We start from the raw sequence: 20,653 nt of genomic DNA on the forward strand, positions 1-20,653 counted from the left end.
CCCTTGAGTTTTCTTTGAATTTTGTCATGATAAATACACAAAGTGTTATGTAATTAACTGGAATTTGAAGTTTCAAACACAAACTAGTGAATTATTGTGAAGGAATGATTTGTAAACACCCTCCACCCCCTTTTACTCTGACTCACCAAAATGAAATCCTGCAACAATTGGCTTCAAATGTCACCTATTGAATAAATGCATTTCTTTTGTACAGCTGTTCTGTGAAGGTCTATGAAGTTTGCCACCCTAAATATAACTAAACATTGAAAACAATGTGGCTTTTTGGTTCTACTTCAAAATTATGTCATTGTCTGTGGCTGTGATGAGGCAAAATGTAGCAAAGTTTAAAGTTGAAGGTGGGAGGTATTATGTAAAATCAACTTTTTTGAGCTTTACATCACAAATCTTTAATCTCCCATAGCAACCATTCACAGGTGACTAAACTCTTGCTAATACAAAGTGCCACCTGTTTACACAAAACTCCTCCTTTTAGCTGAGTTTCCCACTCATAGAGCAACCCGCCCCTGTAACTCCCCCACTCAGCTCCTGTAGACTAGCAGCAGCAGCTAGCAAACACTTGGTGGAACTGCACATCTACTTCTCAATCCAGGGCTCCTGAATATGGTGGTAAACCGCATGAAACGCATTGTTGTTATAAAGTGCTGAAGTGGGAGTGTCAGAAAGAGCCGGAGCTTCTTAAAGAGACACAGGCCAATTTCAAGATGGCAAATTATAGTCTAAGTTAGTTGATATATGCAGCATTTTTATAGCAACTGAATGTAACATAGTTACTTGTGCTGTAATAACATATCGTTACTTGTGCTGTAATAATATAATACTGCTCCTTTAAAGTTTTGGCCAAACTTGGCTGGTATTTATAACTCTTAATAACTTTATCCAGCTTAACAAAGTAACTCGGTTGCCCTATAACATGATGCTGCCACCACTATGTTCCACTGTTATGTAATGGTTTTGCGGGAAAACATATCATTTTAAATTATGGCCTATAATAGTAAGTATGGTTCATCACAACTAAGCACACTCTTCCACAAGGCTTTACGGAGATTTATGCCGGGGTTTCATGTTTTATTTGGAAAAAGCGTCTGTCTTTCGGTCACACTCCTTAGACCAGAAATATTAATAAACCGTATATATAAGGGCGACAACATACAAATAATGATGGGCCTGAAATGGACTAAAAAATATATTGAGTTTTTTTTTAAAGCAATTAATTTATTTTGGACCTGTAACGGCATCTCCTCGCCCTAATCATAGTGGGAATACTGTCAAACAATCGATCAGCAACATACAGCACAGACCAAAAGTTTGGACACACCTTTTAATTCAATGAGTTTCCTTTATTTTCATGACTATTGACATTGTAGATTCACTCTGAAGGCATCAAAACTATGAATAACACATGTGGAAATATGCACTAAACAAAAAAAGTGTAAAACAACTGAAAATAGCCCTTATATTCTAGTTTCTTCAAAGTAGCAACCTTTTGCTGTGATTACTGCTTTGCACACACTCTGCATTTTCTTGATGAGCTTCACCTGAAATGGTTTTCACTTCATAGGTGTGTCCTGTCAGGTTAATAAGTGGGATTTATTGCCTTATAAATAGTCATGAAAATAAAGAAAACCCATTGAATTAGAAGGTGTGTCCAAACTTTTGGTCTGTACTGTAAATAACTTCCGTCACAGTTGAAAAAGACATTGAAGTTAGCATCTGATTCGAAGCCTCAAATCCGTCATTTAAATGAGAAACAACTTTTAATGACAACTACAAATCGCACACCTACTTCAGTTACAGAGGACAAACCCCAGATGCTAGCTAGCGCTAGTTCAATTTAGCCTAAATAAAAACACTTTAAAAGTTATAATTAACGTTAATTATAACTAAAGAAAGCTATAATTAACTTTTAAAGTGCTTAAAGAGGATATCTGAAAGTAAACTAACATCTTTTATTAACTTACCTTGGACCAGTTCATTGTGACGCATCACAAAGACAAAGACTTTTCCCTGCTGCTGTTGGAAAAAGTAGCTACAGGCACAGCAGTGAGTTGTAATGAGTTTTTCTAATGGGTCAGCATTTGTAACTTAAGAGAATAGTTTCAACTAAACTAGGTTAGTAACTTGTATTTTGTTTTTAAATTATCCCAATGTGTCATATTTAAAGCAGAACATCCCTGATTTGCAGGTTCAATTTGAAGCCTCGGCTCCACATTGGTGCAGTTGGTAGTCCTGGTGCCTTTTAACCCCGGCCTGGGGTCTTTCTTCATGGAGTTTGCATCTTCTCACTGATTCTCTCCAAGTACAACAGCTTCCAAACTTATTCAACATTTTTATCCATACATATTTAAAGTGAATTATTAGATTTGGTTGCTGCTTGGAGACTAAAAGCTTTGAACACTGACCACAGGCATCTTGCAGACTTTCTGCATTATGTCCCATATTGTATATTGTTTGCCAAGAAAAAATAGTCTGGTTCAGTTATTATGCATCGTTCACATTTATTCATTTATATAGTTCATCGTTAAAGTAAAACAAAAAATTGTATCTGACAGTAATTGAATCAGGTCTGATTTATTTGTGGTCCCAGTGCTGGTTGGTTTCAGGTCGTTTTTCCTGTGTAACCAAAATAAAACTTGAAATTAAATTCACACACAAAAAAAAAACTTTTTCTTTTTGACATAATTACAGAGCCATGTCAGTACTTTTAAAATTGTGCATGTTATTTTAACTGCTTTCTCATTATTTGAATACAGTGGTTGTCACTAACTGTAGCTAATAGGTCCTCTCAGACTTGCATTGTTCTTGGTTCAGATGAAGAAATATCAGAACACATTATAAAAATCAGGGTGGGCATTATTCTGACTAATGAGCAGCGCCGCAGATGAGACGATACCAGTCCCTGCAGACATTTTGCATTTTAAAAACACTGGTACTGTTGGTAATCGTAACATCCGTAATTGTGAAAAGTTCAGAAGCCAGTAATGTTATCTTCTCCTCCTGATTTTCTGGTTTCTGATCCAGGAATATCAGAGAAAAATTTCACAACACAGGCTGTACTAAAAGGGAAATGCATTGATGAAATACTAAGCTTAAAGACACTGTTGGATTCTTCTGCGTGTTTCTGCAGTCTGATTTCAGCTTTTTTTCTCCTCCTCCTGGAAATATGGATGTTCTAGAGCGTTGAGGGCAGATATCCGTTTCAAATGATCAAAGGTCAGCATTTGCTGTGAGGAGAAAAACAAAAAAAGTGTTAGAATTGCAATATAATATCTCACTTTGTTTAACAAGACCTCAATACGACTGACATGTCCTTGTAGACTTTAAAAGTCAGCAACAACATGCACGGTCTCTGAGAGGGATTCTAGGGTCAATTGAGAAAGCAGTGTGCTAAAAGTGACAGGATCTTTTTAAGAAGCTAAATAATTCACAATCTATGGAAAAATGTGAGTCACGCTCAGGAAGTAGAGATCAGAAAACACTGGGTTTCCTATAGAAGAGTGCAGTTGCATACACAACTCCACATTCTGCTTGTAGGCTGGTTGCTGGGAGGAAAAAGGAAGTTGGGAAACTTTCAGTCTGCAGTTAAAATGCTAAATGTTTCTTAGAAATCTGAAAAAAGCCCCGCATTGTATTTGGAGAGCAGTAGCAATCGATGAAGTATGAAGAGAAAGTGCTACACAAGGTTAAAACTGCTGAGCAACATGACAATGTGCTGCAATCTGTACAGAAACCTCAACACCACCATCCCATAATGCATTGCATAAGCTAATTAAAGTCCCAATGCCACAGATGGAGGTACAGAAACCTCCCACGTACTTATCCGGTGTGATAATAGGCAGGATTAAATAAGTGTTCACTTCTTCTTACTCCTTTTCAAACAGAAAAGTAGTGGTAAGCCAATTATTTGTTTCTTGGTTATGTATGCACATATCTTCTGTTGTCCTACTGATTACTTGTTTTCTTGCTTTTAAAAACCTGTTTGAAATAACTAAATAACTTAAATACTATGAGGAAACATCACAAGGCATTATTACTGGCTGGGAGAGCAGTAAAGTCAGAAATCTTACTATTTATTATTATTTGAATTTCACAATGAAATTAGGTGTCCCATATTTGCCATGATCCAGAAAGTTTCCAGTGGTTTGTGAGATCCTGGAGGGCACATTTAATCTTGTGTGAAAGGCGCCTTAACAAGCTGAGGATTTGTTAAGTCCTCAAATGTAAACAATGCTGAATGAAGCACATGTTCAAGTCTAGCAACTTTTTAATTACAGTTATTTTAAGAAACGCTCCATCAGTCACTCTCTTCATCTTATTTAACAAGTTTGTCTGTTATCTTAATTTCTGCTCTGCATGCAGTACAAAAGCACGTCAATCTTAATTTTTAATAATGAGGCCTACCATCAACAGCTGAGCCCCCTGCTCATTTATCTCGGGAACAAAATCGGTGATCGGACGCGCCTTGGGAGGGGGGAAGTTTTTTCTTTGTACTGTAACATCGGTCGGCCACTCCTCCTCCTGCGGCAAGCCAATAACTCTGAAAGAGCACAGAAGTATTTAATATGTGCTGCATACATAAGCAGCTCGCCTCTGTCTTAGTCAGGGTGGTGAAGAGAAAGTGTGTGCCGCTCACTCAAAAATCTTTCCAAGCTGGTCCATTTCCGATTCTCCGCAGAACAAGGGTCTGAAAAACAGAAGCGGAAACTTTGTTACCAGAAACATGGACTGATTGCATGTTTTGCTCCTGTTTGAGATAATTGAACAATTAGACCAGGATTTTCTTTCACAAGCCTCAAGCATTTGAATCAAAAATAACTCCAGTGCAAACAAAACGGTGCACCAAGTACATTGCATTATGTAAGAAAACTTTGAGCCTTTTAAAAAAACTCTTAATAGTTAATCATTTTGGCATCAACGGTTCACAAAGCAATTAAGCTGCTGGCATTTAGATCTCTGGCCCATTTTTGTTCTTTACTATCACTTTTCACCACGAGATGGCGCTGTTGTGCACTTCTAACTTCATCAGGGAGATGTTGCTCTTCAAGTTTCTCTTCACAAGATATTTGCTGCTTTCACCTGTACATCACTTTCCTCAGAGTTTGCATCAACATGATATCAAAAATTATGAATTTGTAAAACCCATCTGTATTTCAACTGTCTGTGTCTGTAAATATGATGATAAAGCAAAAGATTATTTGTGCATTATTAATTTAAGCTTATCTAGAAGAGGAGTAGAACTGTGATAAAATATCTATGTCTGCTGTTACACAACGGGCTTCAGAGAGAGACAAACTCGTTTTTTACGTCCATTTTAAATGCACAGACACAGTGTTTTTGTGAAACAGCTTTTCTGAGTGTCATGTTCATTTGTCAGGCTCAGGCAGAAGATCAGATGTTATGTAGATTTCACATGCAACGTAAATATTCCAGAATTTCTGCATAGACTCCAAGAGAAGAACTACATAATCGTGTGCATCTCTATTTCAGACTCAAGAAGTTCACTTTGGCCGTAACTTACTTGCGTCTAAACATCTCAGCAAAGATGCAGCCGGTGCTCCAAATATCAACAGGAGTGGCGTAAGACGACTGCAGCAGAACTTCTGGAGGCCGGTACCACAGAGTCACTACCTGAGAGACACAGAGTCCAGGAGCATTAAGTAGAAATCTTTCCACACACTTACGATAACGAGTATCTCAGCACATAAATAAACAACAGGACATTTAAATTGTAATTTATGAACTTTCTTCAAACGATACCGTAAACTTTTTTATCTTCGGGGCACCTTTGCTTTCCTAGAATATAAATATCAACTTTCACAAAAAAAAAATTATTGGCTTTAATATAAAACTGGAAAAGATCACTTGGATGCTAAAATGCTGAGGGGTGCATTTAGTTGCAGTGATACCTCACAGAGCTGCTGATTTGGCTGTTAGCTCTCGTTTGTCACCCACTGAAAGAAACGTGACAAAATCCAACAACAGCATGACGTCATGCCTGCTGTGATTTATTACACTAATCAGTGAAAAATGTAAACATCCTATTGTACTGTGTTCCTGGACTGAAATTGTGTGGATCAGTTGAAAAAAAAAAAGGAACGTAATACTCTCAGTGGAAACTATGAGAAACTAGTAAAGATCCATTCTTGTAGCAGTGCATTTTTTCCAGGTTGAAACAAACAAACTTATTTGCGGGAACTGAGAGCGTAAAACATCCACACAGCCTGAGCTCCGAAATGTGAACTTTTCTTACATTTAAACATGAAACTTAATCACCTTTAATAAGATTTCTGATCATTCATCAATAATTATTTGATCATTTCTGTTGGTTTTCCAACAGAAAACCAACATCAGATTTTATCAATATTTATGGCAGCTGTCATCTAGATGCTGTGTACAGGATACTTTTGAACATTATACTTTTAATATAATAAATAAATTCAATTGGAAACTCATCACCTTTGCAAAAAACTTTCAGTAAGTAAGTTTAAGAAGTATCTGTGATATTACCAAGAACTAGACTCTCCTCTGAAAGGATTTGATAAAACATAAAATATTAGATCATGAAGTAGTTCACACTACATATTTGATTAACTGTTATTTACTTAACTATATAACTCACTGCATAACTTAACATTTTAACTTATTTACTCAGTAACTTTCATCCTTTAACAAAGAACCTCAATTACAAAGTTACGTTTACATGTTGCATAATGCAAAAGTTAAAGAAAAGAGGAAGACAATCGTTAAAAATACTAATAAAAACACTATGTTTCGGAAAGGACAATGATGTAGTAGTTTTTACCACAGGAGTGAGAGCCATGTGGCAGCTGTAGATCTTGGCGAGGCCGAAGTCAGCCAGCTTCACCTGGCCCTGGCTGGTCACAAGGATATTCTCAGGTTTCAGGTCTCTGTGCATCACGTGGTTAGAGTGAAGAAACGCCAGGCCGGACAGCAACTGCCTCATCAAGTCCTGCAAGAACAAGCACGGTTACTAAACTGAAGCAAAGTGGCGCTAACGCTTTTTAAACTATGTTAAACTTTACTGTTATTGTCAGTTCTCACTTTAATGCAGTCAGCAGATAATCCTGGAGCTGGAGCTTTCGCTAAGTACGTCTTCAGATCTTGGTCCACATGCTCAAACACTAAAGTGACTTTAGTTTCCTGGTCCGACCTCTGGGTGGCACATACGTCCATGAGCCTGGCATCAACAAGGAAAACATGTCTCCAGTGACGTTACTGTACCGATTACATAGTGAAATAAAAACAAATCCTTTAACAACGCTACCTGACGACGTTGGGGTGATCGAACTGCTCCATTCGTTTCAACAAAGCCACCTCTCTGACCGTGGAGACCGGAAGCCCATTTTGGTCCGTCTGTACACGCACGTTCTTTAGGGCCACAAACTTTCCGCTCTCCGTATCACGGGCCTTGTACACCGTCCCATAGGCACCACCTCCGATTTCTGCCACAGGCTCATACTGCATGCTGGTGCAGTTAGCCATCACCACGTTCAAACAGGCTGTAAAACAAAACGTCATCAGCATAAAGACATTACAGAGCACAACATGGAGCACTTCATGCAACTATAAAAAGATTATTTCATGCATATTGTACATTTGCTATAGGTAGAAATTGAATTCCAATTGGGAAAGTTAACTGGGAAGTAATCTGAAGTGGAAATTATGAATCTGGAAAACTGGTTAGCCATGCAAAGTTTACTTTTGACCGTCTGTGTTTCATTATATCGGCACTGCATAACATCTGTTATGTTACATGCTGCTGTTATGGAAGAAATTACTTTAACAAGAGTCTGGATGAGAAGAAATAAGGAATATATTTAAACCTTGCAAGGTGAGAACAGAAGTACAGAGTCAAAGGAGTCTGGGAAGTCTGCTCTGACTAACAGTGGATTCTGGCTTCCTTTTATATGTGCAGGTCAGCAACTAATAGCAGCAGGGTGTCACCATCTCTGGGTGTTTCCCAACAGAGAGAAGAGAGACCTGATTGGACTATAGGTGTGAATCTTTGATTGTTATGCACCAATTATTCTGTGGAGCCCAACACCGATGGGTCTTGCTCAACACTGATGGTCTTGCCATTTGTCTATTGTTAAGCAAAAGGGGCGTCGTTACTTAATGCATGAAATGCAGCCTCCGTTCTGGGTTGGAGAAGTAACACCTAGATGGTCTCCTGGATCAAAGACATCCCCTGCTGTTATACGACACTGTAGAAGTCTATAGGAGAGCAGTTTGACCAATCTCATAATAAGCTCATGCAGACACAATCTAAAGCACAAGAGGGGTGAGGGGCACGTGATAAAATTTTCCATTACAGCTGCTAAGGTTTTTAAGACTGAGAAGGGCAAAGAAATACAGCATTATTGTTTCTATTATTAATAGTAGTTCAATCCCAGGTCAGAGTTCATTCTTCTGAGGTAAAACAAATAGAAACAGATTAATCTTCATGTATAAAGTGTTAACAATAGGGTCCGAAGGAGACAATGATAAAACACAGAATTGTTTCTTGTCAGAATAAAGTTAATCTTGCAAAGGACTATCCATCTGCTATGACTTTGTCTGATAAAGTAAGATGAAATTATAAGCCTGAATTATGAAGGTAAGTCTTTTAGGCTTGATGTGCTGAATGTTTAAGAGTCTTAAAGTAAGAAAGGGAGTAGTTCTGCAAACTTTACGATCCAAAGACCCAATTTTCTCCTTAGTGCTAATAGATCAAACTCACTCAGAGCCACTAGTGTTACCTGATGTTTTAAAAAACAGAAGACTTTTTTGATAAATATTTATTATAGCAAATTTAATGTAATTTTTGAAGAATCACCATTTTATTTTTAGGTTTTTAAAATAATAATAATATAAAAAACAAGATGTATGCAATTTTTTCAGTGGGATGCAGACAAAAAAAGCAGACAGTTTCCAACCTAATTATTCAAAATAATACCACTGGTTCTTTTAATGTTGCTTTGTTGTGGACATTCAGTGCAATTATTCCAATAAAAAAAAATGCTGAAACCTGCAGTTGAAATATCCACATTTAAAAACACCAACTTTACCATTTTTAGCCAAACTTATGCAGAGCTTTTGTGAAAAGTCCAGAGAGATCTGTGTTCCAGAGTAACCAGATCTCAAACAGAACACCTTAAAATGTGTTTGCTTCACATCGTAAACATGAAGCAAACAAATCTGTGGGAATGTCTTCCCACTCCTTTCTAGTCAAACCAGTTTGGTGGACTTGTTGGCTCAGCCAGAGCCCCAACCTATCTTCACCCATTCATGTCCCATCCACCTACTCCATGCTAGCAGGAGAGGAATCCTTTACACCCCAGTACCAGCGAGCAATCGTACTAAAGGACGTGAATACACACCTTGTGAGACACAAGGTTAATGTCTCTGCAGGTCTTGCTACGGCCGGTTTTGCTCACCTAATCACTAGCAGCTGTCATGCTGCTGTGTTAAAGAGTCACTGATAAAGGCTGATCCACCCTTCCTGGTTGGTAACTAGTAACACTGAACCTTATGTGGAATCTTATCTTTTAACCGACTGCCGATCTTTTTTGAAGACAAAACCAATGTGTCATTGTGGAAAAAAACAGACATTTAAGAGACTTTAGCACGTTTTGCAGAAGACTTTCAAGAGGTTTTTTTTTTTTTTCAATGCTTCGTTCTAATTGATTTCATCCACCTGTGGTACCTTGCTCACGTTTCAGGACACAGTATCGTGCAAACATGTTGAGCTACTGCACTCATTACATCTATTTTACTTCCAAGAGGTTGCATTATCAATGTCAATAGTCCAATACTTCAAGAAATATTAAGTATTTCATCAGGCTTTGTAGTTCTTTACAAAATAACTCCAGATTTGTCCAGACTGACTCAATATTTGTTTTAAAATATGTATATATATATACAGTATATATATATACACATATATACTGTATATAAAAACATTAATTATTTGTTTTTTTTGCTTTGAATATCTAAAATGCTGCCAAACTGGTGGCATGACCTTTCAGGTCTGATCCACAGTTTTTGTGTCACGCCGTCGTGAGGCAGGGTGGCAAAACGTTAAACTGCTGCAGCGCAAGTTGTTGCTAGGTAACCATAGTTAGAGGGAGGGGAGGAAGATTTGAAACTGTTACCCAGCAAGTTGTTGCTAGGTAACCAAAGAGTGAGTCGGTTAGTTGGCGCCACCAACTTTGCTTAGCTGACCGTGAGAAGTTGAGCAACCAAAGCTTGTCCTCTGCCTACGTCTCCCAGAATGCTGTGTGGTTCTAGATAGGAGTTCAGTGAATGTTCTAAATGTTGAATATTCTATTAGATATATTATCTACTGATATTCGTCTCTTGTCTATTGCGATATGTATTATTGATTTATTGTCCAGCCCTACATTCACTATGAACTTATGGCATATTTTTTGTAGTTTGCTGGATGTATCAGCAAAAAAAAAAGAAAAAACATCAAAACTAGTAGGAAGAAAAGACGCAAAGAAAAGGGAGCAAGTACAGAAGGATGGAAAGACTGAAGGATACAAGGAAGGATAGAAAAAATGGAAGGGGTGTAGGACATACAGAAGAAAAGAATGACGAGAATCAAAGTAGGATACAAAGACTGAAAGGACCAAACATCGAGAAGAATGGAAGGACAGGAAGAAGGAAGGAGGCAAGGAAGAGAGGCAATATGCAAAAAAAAAGGAATGTCAGGGTCAAGAGAGACTGGACACAATAAAAGAATAAAGAAAGGAAGAGGACGTGAAGAAGAAAGGATAGAGGCATAACATCAGGAAGGTATAAAGGACAGAAGACAGGAAGGAAAGACGAAGAGGACTTAAAGAATGGACACAAGGAAAAGATGAGAGAAACAAGGAGATACATAGGAGTAAGGACATAAAGAGAAAAATGAAGGAAACAGGGAAGACAAAAACTCACAAACATTCATGGAAGGACAAAAGAAGATGGAAAGACTGAGAAGAGAACAAAACATACAAGGCAGAAAACTGAACAAAGGCTGGATGAGCAAATATTATTTTAGTTTTCAAAGTTGTAAAAACACTGAAATAAAATATTGTGCTTTTTCAGACTGCATAGGAGCCGGTCCTTGTTCCTGGACAGTGACAACATATTGTGCAAAAAAATAGGAAAGTGGCCAAAAGTAGAGATGTAAAGCCTTAATCAAACATATATAACAATTAAAAGTAGCAGAAATTTCTGATATGCCCCATAATTAGTCCTAGGGCAGAGTTAAAAGAGAAAAGGGTCATAATCTGACAATAAATGAAAAGAAACCAAGTTCTATAGAAACCCAAATTAAAAACCTTCATTAAGCCTTGAGAACCATTGACTGACCCCAGTATAGCCCAGACATAGGTAAACAAAACAGACAGAACAACAGATCCAAACGGCAACAATCAACTGGCTTTATACTTGCATCGTTTTGGATGAAAAGACAGAGCCAGAGCCATTTCAGCAAATGTTTCAAGACCTCAAAAAACCTGGTAACTACATTGTTTATTACGCAGATTCACATACTAGAGATAATATCTGGAAACCACAAAGAACACGATTGGCTGCAGGGGCAGAGAAGCTTCATTAAGACGCCACATTTCTTCCTCTTGCGCAAAGAAAGTTGTGTCAGACTGTTTTCATGTCTGCAAGATTATGAAACAGAACAAAACTCCCATATACAGCTACGGCCAAAATTAATCATACCCCTGGCAGATTTAGGTTTAACGTCGTGTCTTGTTTTGAATCAGATGGCGTAATTTAGAACTTCCTAATTTACATCAAAACATTTTTAACAATCAAAATGTTAAAGTGTTTTTATTGTAAACAATTCATCTCAATGACTTTATTTCCAAGAGAAACTTAAAAGACTCTCTTGGAATCCTTGGATAATAATTCATTTGGATGAATCATTATTGTAATAATTAATCCAAATGACTATTTTCAAGAGAAACTGAAAGACAAACCAGTGGTTAAGTATGAATGCATGAAGACTGGAATGCGAGTTGGTCAGGAACAAAATGGAGGCATGGATTGGAGAAGTGGGAATCGACTCAGTAACTAAAAAAAACTACAAAGCATTATAAGCTTATGCCGACAGTATGGTGGTTCTGGTTGCATTTACTCTGTTCACATTAGTTGTTTTTTTTTACTATACAGTACGGCCACACATTTTAACTGACTGTTTTATCATTATAAAATACATTTTTAAAGATTTTTCTCACTAGAGTAGATGTCAATCTTTGTATTTACTTATTTTGGACTTGTTTTGCCAGTCCAAAAAATCCATAAAAGTGATTAAAAATTAAAAAAAATAAAGTTTTTTTTTAACAATGTTTTTTTTTTTTTTAAAGTTTTATTACCTACTCTTTATGATTGTCTGAAGAAATATTTCTAGTCTGGAAACTTGAGGGCAGAGTTTATGTTAAACTCTGTTAGATTGATTTAATATGAGAGTTTTCACACTGAATCTTAACAACACAAATCAGGGAAAAAAATGTCTTTGGAGCATTAGCACATTGATTTTTTATTTAAGGCATTACAACACCTGCATGGTAAACTTCATGTTTATTAAAATCTATTAGATATTGAGTGTAATTAGTACAACAGAACATTTATCATCTCAAACTCAAATGAACTTAATTGGTTGAAAAAGACTATTGAGAGGAGGAAAAGCATGATTCTAGTGGGTTTCCTGAGGCCAACAAAGCTAAACGCCAGGCAGCAGGATGAGGTGAGCTTCTGTGCTTCTGCATTTATCTGTGGAAAGGTCAGCTTGATGCTCGTTCTGCCTGCCGGGTTGGAAGGTTCGTCCTGCTGGCTGAGATTTGAATCATCCCAACAGATTAAAGATGTCCATTGTGTCCTGGTTTCCAAAGGTTTACTGCAGCATTCTAATTTCTTTGTGCAAAAATACGAATGCAGGCTATCGACATAGTGTCGTTCTGAACCAGATCTGGTCAATTTGTCCCATCTTTTGTTTCGTATAAGTGTTGTTGTGGCGTGTGGGAAATGTTTCGAGGTTGGTTTTGGGGTGGTAATTGTTGGCAAGACCTGAGGACCCGAGCTTCTTGACTTTAGAGGGGAAATGTTGAGGACAAGAGTGAAGATAAGTGACTTCCCATCCTGACATTAACATTCAAGTAAATACTCTTTAAGTAAAAGAGTTTGAATAAAAACTTTAAAAAAACATTATTTTGTTTGGTCCAAACGCTTAAACCATTCAGCTGTTTTGGAACACAGTCAATGGAAATACAGCCTAATATAAATCCTTAGGAAATATAACAATTTTGACTGTTTATCAACTTAATTAATTGAAAATTGAAATTATTTAAGAGGAGAGATTAGATTTAAAACGCAAAGAATCCATGCAAGAAAGAATATGTGTATCTGTGAATGGAGTGAATTCATGAAAAGGGTTAAATGTTCAATTGAAACAATGTAAAGACATAACTCAGTTTAAAATAAAATATACAAAAGTCATTTTAAATGATTATATGTCGATGGTGGAGATAGAGTGTAGAAAGACTGTTTTCGGTGGATGTGTATTTGAAAGAAATGGTTTGGGTATGTTATCTCTGTCGTGAAAGAAATTTGTCTGATATTTCGTTGATTTATTTTAGTTTCTATGTTTGCTTTTCTTTTCTTTAAACAAATAATGTGCAAAGTAAGGCATAAACGGACAAATGCGGGTTTAAATCAGTTTATACTTCTGCCTACCTCGTTTTCAAACAAATTTCTAAATTATATATCACGGTATTTGAATTGTGAATGCGAGCATGTTTGAAATAAATAAGTACGAAAGTTGAGTAAATTACACTTTTTTTTATCTTGTCTGAGGGCCACTCCAGGCAAGAACTGCAAATAAGACCAAATCGTTTGTTTTCCAGACAACGTTTAGTCATTTCCCTTTTCTCGTGGGGGTTTGCAGTACTTCTGGGGATTGTCGTGACCTCTCATGTTGAAAACATCTCCAGATTTCCTGTTACTGACTTTCAGCTCAGATCTGAAACAACATCTGGACGTTTTCTCTGAGCTGATTACCAAACCTGAGCGTGAAGGCAGCTATCGATCAGCGCAGGGCAGGTCAGCCAGCTGAAAGTATTGATCATCTGATAAACGGAAGCTGTTTCACCGAGTTTCCTGGCTGAGGAGAGGCAGGCCAGTGACACAGTGGGGCCAGTGGGCGGGGGCAGCGTGGGCTTCGCGGGGCCAGCGTCGACACGTGGTGCTGCTCCATGGCGCTCCTTTGTTAATTAAAGTGAAGAAGAGTGAAGCAACAGCAGGCCACGCACACTTGAGCGGCCACTGCTGAAACATGTGGCCTGACGTGGCGGAGCAGAAACCCTGAGACCAGCTGAGCCCGGAGGCGCAGGAGACGGACCACCGAGTGAAACTTTTATTTCCCCGCAGAATAAACAACCCCCGCTGCACTGACACATACAATAACCCAGATACAGTAACTCACCTCGCCCCGGTTCTCCTCTCCTTCAGCGGCGGGGACTTCAGCTCAGTGAGCGGGACATGCTCGGTACTCTGCCACGTATTAATCCGGAACAGAACCGAGGCAGCGCTGGGCAGGTCGGGACCCGGTTCCTCCGCTGATCAGAGGCCAATCAGCCGATTTGTTTCCAGCCCCTCCACCGCTGATCTCTTTTTTTGCTGGTCTTCGTTTTGCTTCTGGCAACTCTGTGGTGGAGGCGGAGCCAAACAAATGAAGGAAAGAAAGTTTCAAATTGAGCCTCAAAATGCTTCATAAACTGAGACGAAAACAAAGGTGGGCTATACTTTTTAAACGAACCCTTCACCTGAAAGAAAAAAATATAAGCAAATTAAAGATCAGCATTTCGACTTCCAGAGTCATATGTATGAGTTTAAAGGTTATAATTTTGATTTCCAAATCAATAACGGGATTCAAAGTCTCAATCTCGACTTTCAAAGATATACTTGAGAGAAGCAGTCAATTTTTTTATTTTAAATTCCGTGATTTTGACATTCAGTCATATTAAAGACAATTAAAATTTAAAAGTACAAAGTCATAATTATGAGATGCAAAGATATAATTCCAAGTTTTGAAATTACAACTACGTAATTTAAAGTAATAAATATTAGATTTAAATGTGTAAATATGAGATCAAAAGGCATAATTCCAACTTTTAGTCACAGCTAACACACTATGACCCTTCCACCTCCATGCTTTCTTTTCTGGTGTCATAATAATTCAGATTTAGACTCCTCTGTCCAGATAACATTACTCCAGTTGTCCTGGTTTTGTCTACATTCACCGGGACAAAAGAGGGATTTTCAACAGCTATTGACGCCTAACGCTGCCATGCGCATAGAGATTGAGGGCTATCGGCAAGAGTATTTTGTCAGAATGAGAAGCTGTAGGGAACTGCAAAGAATTGTCAAAAACTGCATGTGTCCGTGTTGCCCTATCACCTCCCACCCCTTGGGCCTAGGAGAGGGTCAAAAGATCCTGAGTCCAAACTGACGACTCTGATGGCTCAAATTAGCATCCCTTCTTCAATTGTAAATGTGGCCATTGACCGTCAGGCCAGAAGGTAGGAGTGGAAAATCATGCAAAAAGTGTAAGCAAAGGAGATCTGGGAGACTTTGCACATGCAAATTTGCATGCAGCCTTTTGTGCTGTGGAGGATAAATAGGTGACTGCTTCACCTATTTAGTTCACAAGAAACAAAATGCAGGAGAGGCTCACCACTCAGAAGGCATTGGAACTGATTCGGAGCAGTGCTAGCCCTTGTGATTCAGATGGAGAAGACATAGACCTTCAACCGGATTCGGAATCTGAGCTGTCTTCAGGTTAGATTTCTCAACCTACCTATTTTATTTTCCTGACTATTTTTTATTTAGAACCAAACAAAAAGTTAATTTGAAATTGTTTATCTTGCAGATGAGGAGACTCTCCCTCTACCAAAAAAGAGAGCTCGTTTGGGGAGTGAGCCGTCAGAGACCGCGAAAGATGGCACAGTGTGGCGTGAAGAACAAGTGGGGACACATCTCGATTTCACTCCAATAGAACCGTACGCCACAGATGGAGAGCCAAGCGCTAAGGCCAGACGACGTATCCGGAGTCGCCTTCAGAGCTTCCTCTGTTTTATCACTCTTGACATGCTTCGTAGCATTCAAGAATGGACTACTCAACATGCACGTCACACGGAGCAGCTGGATTGGTTTATGGATCTCCCGGAACTAATGGCATTTATTTCAGTCGTTATCTTGCGGGGGGTGACCAAGGTTCCATCACTAGGTGACAGCTGGTCAGCAAACCTGGCAAACCCAAGGATCATTGCAACTATGACCCGATGCCGCTTCCAAGACATCATGCGACACCTATGCTTTGATGACATGCTTACACGCAGTGAGCGAGCAAAGACCGATAAGTTTGCTGCAATCTCAGATGTTTGGGGATCGTTTGCCACTAACTGCATCGCATCCTACAACCCTGGTCGACACATCACTATTGACGAACAGCTTTATCCATCAAAGACTCGCTGCTATTTCCTGCAATACATTCCAACAAAACCGGACAAGTTTGGCATCAAGTTTTGGGTGGCTTGCGATTTGAAAACAAAGTACATCTGTAATGTCTTCCCATATCTTGGCAAGGACCCCAGTCGTCCCAGCGGGGAGAGACTGTCCGAAACTGTAGTGATGAGGCTGATGGAACCGTTCATGGACAAGGGCAGAACTGTAACCACGGACAATTTCTTTACATCACTGTCACTTGCACGACAACTGCTTAGCCGGAAAACCACTATCCTCGGCACAGTCAACAAGAGACGCCGGGAAATTCCTCAATCCGCTAGACAGATGGATCGCACTGAATTCACCACTCAGGTGTTTTCAACCACTGGTGCCACGCTGACAGTGTATGCGCCCAAAAGGAAGAAGACCGTTTACATTCTCAGCAGCATGCACAGCGTGGTTGAGACTGAGGATACCACCAAAAGGAAGCCAAACACGATCACAGAATACAACAAAACAAAGTGCGGTGTGGATGTGATGGACCAAATGGTGCGGGAGTACAGCGTGCGTGCAGGAACACGGAGATGGCCAGTTGCGGTGTTCTACAACATGATTGACATGGCAGCACTGAATGCACATGTGCTTTATCAGGCATGCATTGGGGTGCAGGAGAGACGGGTGGACTTCCTGGTTCAGCTTGCAAAAGAGTTGGGTAACTCTCATGTGAGTCAGAAGAAGGCACGCAAGGAGAAACTGCTTCGGCAACAACCTTCCACACCCAGCCCAGGCAAAAGGGCGAAGTGTCAGGTCAACCATCGATGCAAGACCAATAATGCGACTGTGAGATGTGTTAACTGCTACAGGTACACATGTGGCAAATGCACCAGGGTCATACCCTGGCAGTGCCAGTTATGTTCCAACAGTGCAGACTGCTGAGTTAGTGCTGAAATGCCAGTCACACAAGGACATGCCACTCATACACACACACACTGTGCCTAGTGTAAATATGTGTGGAATTGTTTTATTTCCTGTATTTTTTGTATCGTTTTTAATGACAAAAATAAAAAGCATTTAAACAAATAACAGTTGTTGTTTTATATATTTCTCATGCTGGAATTTCAGTCCTCTTGACTTAGACACAAATACTTCTGGTCATTGCTCACAGCTGTACCTGGCTGTAAAATTTCTAATTCTCCATTTAAAATATTATAATTAATTCATTGTGCTTTTTTGCTAAAATAAAATTAAGCTAAATATAATATATATAATCTTTATATTATAAAATACAATATACTGAACAGAACTAACTAGACAGTTAGTTTGGGAGTTAACACAAGCATTACCAGAGAAAGGTAATTTAACATTTCTACCTTTGGAGACGGGTCGACTGACCTGAAGGATTTTAGCTAGCAGGCGCTTTTGTTCTGTAAATAAGGCCATTACCCTGGTAATTACCCTGGTAATGGCCTCAACGCATCTCACAGTTGCACAATTGTTCCTGCATCGATGGTTGACCTGGCACTTCGCCCTTTTTCCTGAGCTGGGTGTGGAAGGTTGTTGCCGAAGCAGTTTCTCCTTGTGTGCCTTCTTCTCACTCACATGAGAGTTACCCAACTCTTTTGCAAGCTCAACCAGGAAGTCCACCCGTCTCTCCTGCACCCCAATGCATGCCTGATAAAGCACATGTGCATTCAGTGCTGCCATGTCAATCATGTTTGCCAGGTTTGCTGACCAGCTGTCACATAGTGATGGAACCTTGGTCACCCCGTGCAAGATAATGACTGAAATAAATGCCATTAGTTCTTGTGAACTAAATAGGTGAAGCAGTCACCTATTTATCCTCCGCAGCACAAAAGGCTGCATGCAAATTTGCATGTGCAAAGTCTCCCAGATTTCTTTTGCTTACACTTTTTGCATGATTTTTTTGAGGTGGATCAACACAATTAATTTGGTTAGTTTGTTTCTAAACTGTCATTTTAAACCCACTTAGCTTTATTTAAAAGAAAAGCATTACTAATTTCTTTTAGAAAAACCTTTGCATATTTCTTGAAACAGATTGTATGTTTTGCAAACTCTATGTACATTTGGCAAAATGACCTGGATAATGCAGCACAACATCATGGATCAGCTGCAAAAGGTCACATCTCTTCAAAAACACTTCATGTATGCTTCAAAACTAAACTGAAGAGCATTACCTACAGGAGAGTCTACTGTAGAGCTGCCTCCATCATAGATCGCACCCACCCCCAACATGGACTATTCACACTCCTACCTTCTGGTCTGACGGTCAATGGCCACATTTACAATTGAAGAAGGGATGCTAATTTGAGCCATCAGAGTCGTCAGTTTGGACTCAGGGTCTTTTGACCCTCTTTCGGGACTTCAGGGGAGAGGTCGAAAACCCTGGTAATGCTAGTTAAGCTTTCCCCCTTCCTTTGGTGCGCCAGTAATGGCCTTATTTACAGAACAAAAGCGCCTGTTCACACTTGCTTATAGGATGCTAGCTAAAATCCTTCAGGTCAGTCGACCTGTCTCTGGGCTCCAAAGGTAGAAATGTTAAATGACCCTTCTCTGGTAATGCTAGTGAAGTTTCTGGGAGCCATGCAAATGCAAATCAACTATTGAGCACTGGCCTTTCTGACTGTAGTTTCTGTTGTAGCTCACCCATTTCCCCTTCTGTCCACCACCCAGGTCTGTTTACCATTTCCAGGACCCGACCAAAACCCCTCAGTGTTTTGTTTCACCTTGAGAAATAATGAGATATGTTTAAGTATAAAACAGGCATTAATGCCGAATATGTTCTAATGTTACAAGTCATACAAATGGAACAAATACAGAGTGACATTCACCAGCGCTTGGCCACACTTTGCTCACCATACGGATGTAACCAAGTTTGCATCGCAAAGTACAATTTTCAGGGTAAATCTGATGATACATTGTCAACATTGCATGTCTGTCAAGCTCATCCAAGATTGTGTGGTGGAATGCAGAAAGAGCCACCACTGTACACATTTCCAAGAGAAGTCTTTCTGCCGACATGAAAACACTGCGCTTTACATGAAGCACATCAGTTGTGTCATCGTGTGACAAAGGTCCAGTCATTTGCACATGTAAAATATTGGTCATTATAGTACCACAGGCATATGTTCATGGCATACTAAGTTGTTGACTCTTCTGAAATTACCTCCTAATCTGAACTTTGTGATTAAACATTCATGGTTTCCATTGAAACACTCAAGCGAGTGTTTTAATGGAATGATGGAATAAAAAAGCCTGTATTCCACCATGTACTCCGCCAAACGGAGTTGTTCATGGCACAAAAAATATTTTTGTGAACAATATTCATACTAAATGTTACTGTTCACTGATTGCTTAAATGACCCAGAGTCCGGTCATATTGGAGTATCAGTAGGCACTCCATACCTTTCCATTTGTGAGGCAGACTTCAGTCTGGCCTTCATGTTTTCCTCACAAAGTGAATTTTTTCTTCTTGCATGCACTACGTTACTTGTTGACAGAAACTTCTCAGTTTCTATCAACACTGTCTCTAATTTTATAGAATCTGAATGAGAATAATTGAAAATCAGCTAAACTGTCTAGACTTTTCTGCTTTTTCTTTTCATACGTCCACTTTTTATCTTGGCACATGCAAGATAGACATCAATGTCTGGTGAAAATATTTAAGACCCGTCACATTACAAAAACAGAACTTTACTCCAAACGTTAAAAATGTTTTAGCTGATCAAAGCTACTCCAGAGCAGGAAAGTTCTGCTTGTTCGCTACATTTGTGCGTTGCTCCTTTTCCTTAAAACTCCCACTTCTGGATGTTGACACAAGAACAACACACTGCTTCACAGAAATGACACGCTCAGTAAAACATGGTGGTGGCAGCATCATGCGCTGGGATTGCTCCTGACTTGGAGAACATGCACAACGTTGAATACTGTTGAATGAGGATGTGGGATGCAAATACTTTCCAACAAAATATTAGTTCAAGGGAGTGCATGATTATGTAACCAGGGTCTTCCATCTTCTTTATGTCTTTCTCAATCATAAAGAAATAATATAAATAAAACTAAGATTATTTTTAGAAACATGCAAATAAAAATATGATTATTTTTAATTTAGTTT

At 39.0% G+C, this 20,653-nt stretch overlaps 1 protein-coding gene across 1 annotated transcript; it reads right to left on the reverse strand.

The window, feature by feature from the left end:
• Positions 1–2,496: 2,496 nt before the first annotated feature.
• cdk4 (cyclin dependent kinase 4) lies at positions 2,497–14,729 on the reverse strand. Its single transcript, XM_014469050.2, has 8 exons — positions 14,501–14,729; positions 7,304–7,538; positions 7,081–7,216; positions 6,821–6,988; positions 5,537–5,646; positions 4,652–4,702; positions 4,420–4,555; positions 2,497–3,242 (listed from the first exon to the last, which is right to left on the reverse strand). The coding sequence occupies exons 2-8, from the start codon at positions 7,519–7,521 to the stop codon at positions 3,153–3,155; spliced, it is 909 nt and encodes a 302-aa protein (XP_014324536.1). The 5' UTR covers positions 7,522–7,538; positions 14,501–14,729; the 3' UTR covers positions 2,497–3,152.
• Positions 14,730–20,653: the final 5,924 nt, after the last annotated feature.

Source organism: Xiphophorus maculatus, chromosome 20 (assembly GCF_002775205.1).
Source record: "Xiphophorus maculatus strain JP 163 A chromosome 20, X_maculatus-5.0-male, whole genome shotgun sequence".
NCBI lineage: Eukaryota > Metazoa > Chordata > Actinopteri > Cyprinodontiformes > Poeciliidae > Xiphophorus > Xiphophorus maculatus.

What these genes read in the sequence shown, in the direction of transcription:
- cdk4 (XM_014469050.2), bottom strand. Translation starts at nt 7,521, where the DNA reads ATGGCTAACTGCACCAGCATGCAGTATGAGCCTGTGGCAGAAATCGGA. An exon ending in GATCACCCCAACGTCGTCAG is followed by an intron (nt 7,217 to 7,303) that starts GTAGCGTTGTTA and finishes TGTTGATGCCAG; the next exon opens with GCTCATGGACGTATGTGCCA. An exon ending in ACATGGCTCTCACTCCTGTG is followed by an intron (nt 5,647 to 6,820) that starts GTAAAAACTACT and finishes TGTGTCTCTCAG; the next exon opens with GTAGTGACTCTGTGGTACCG.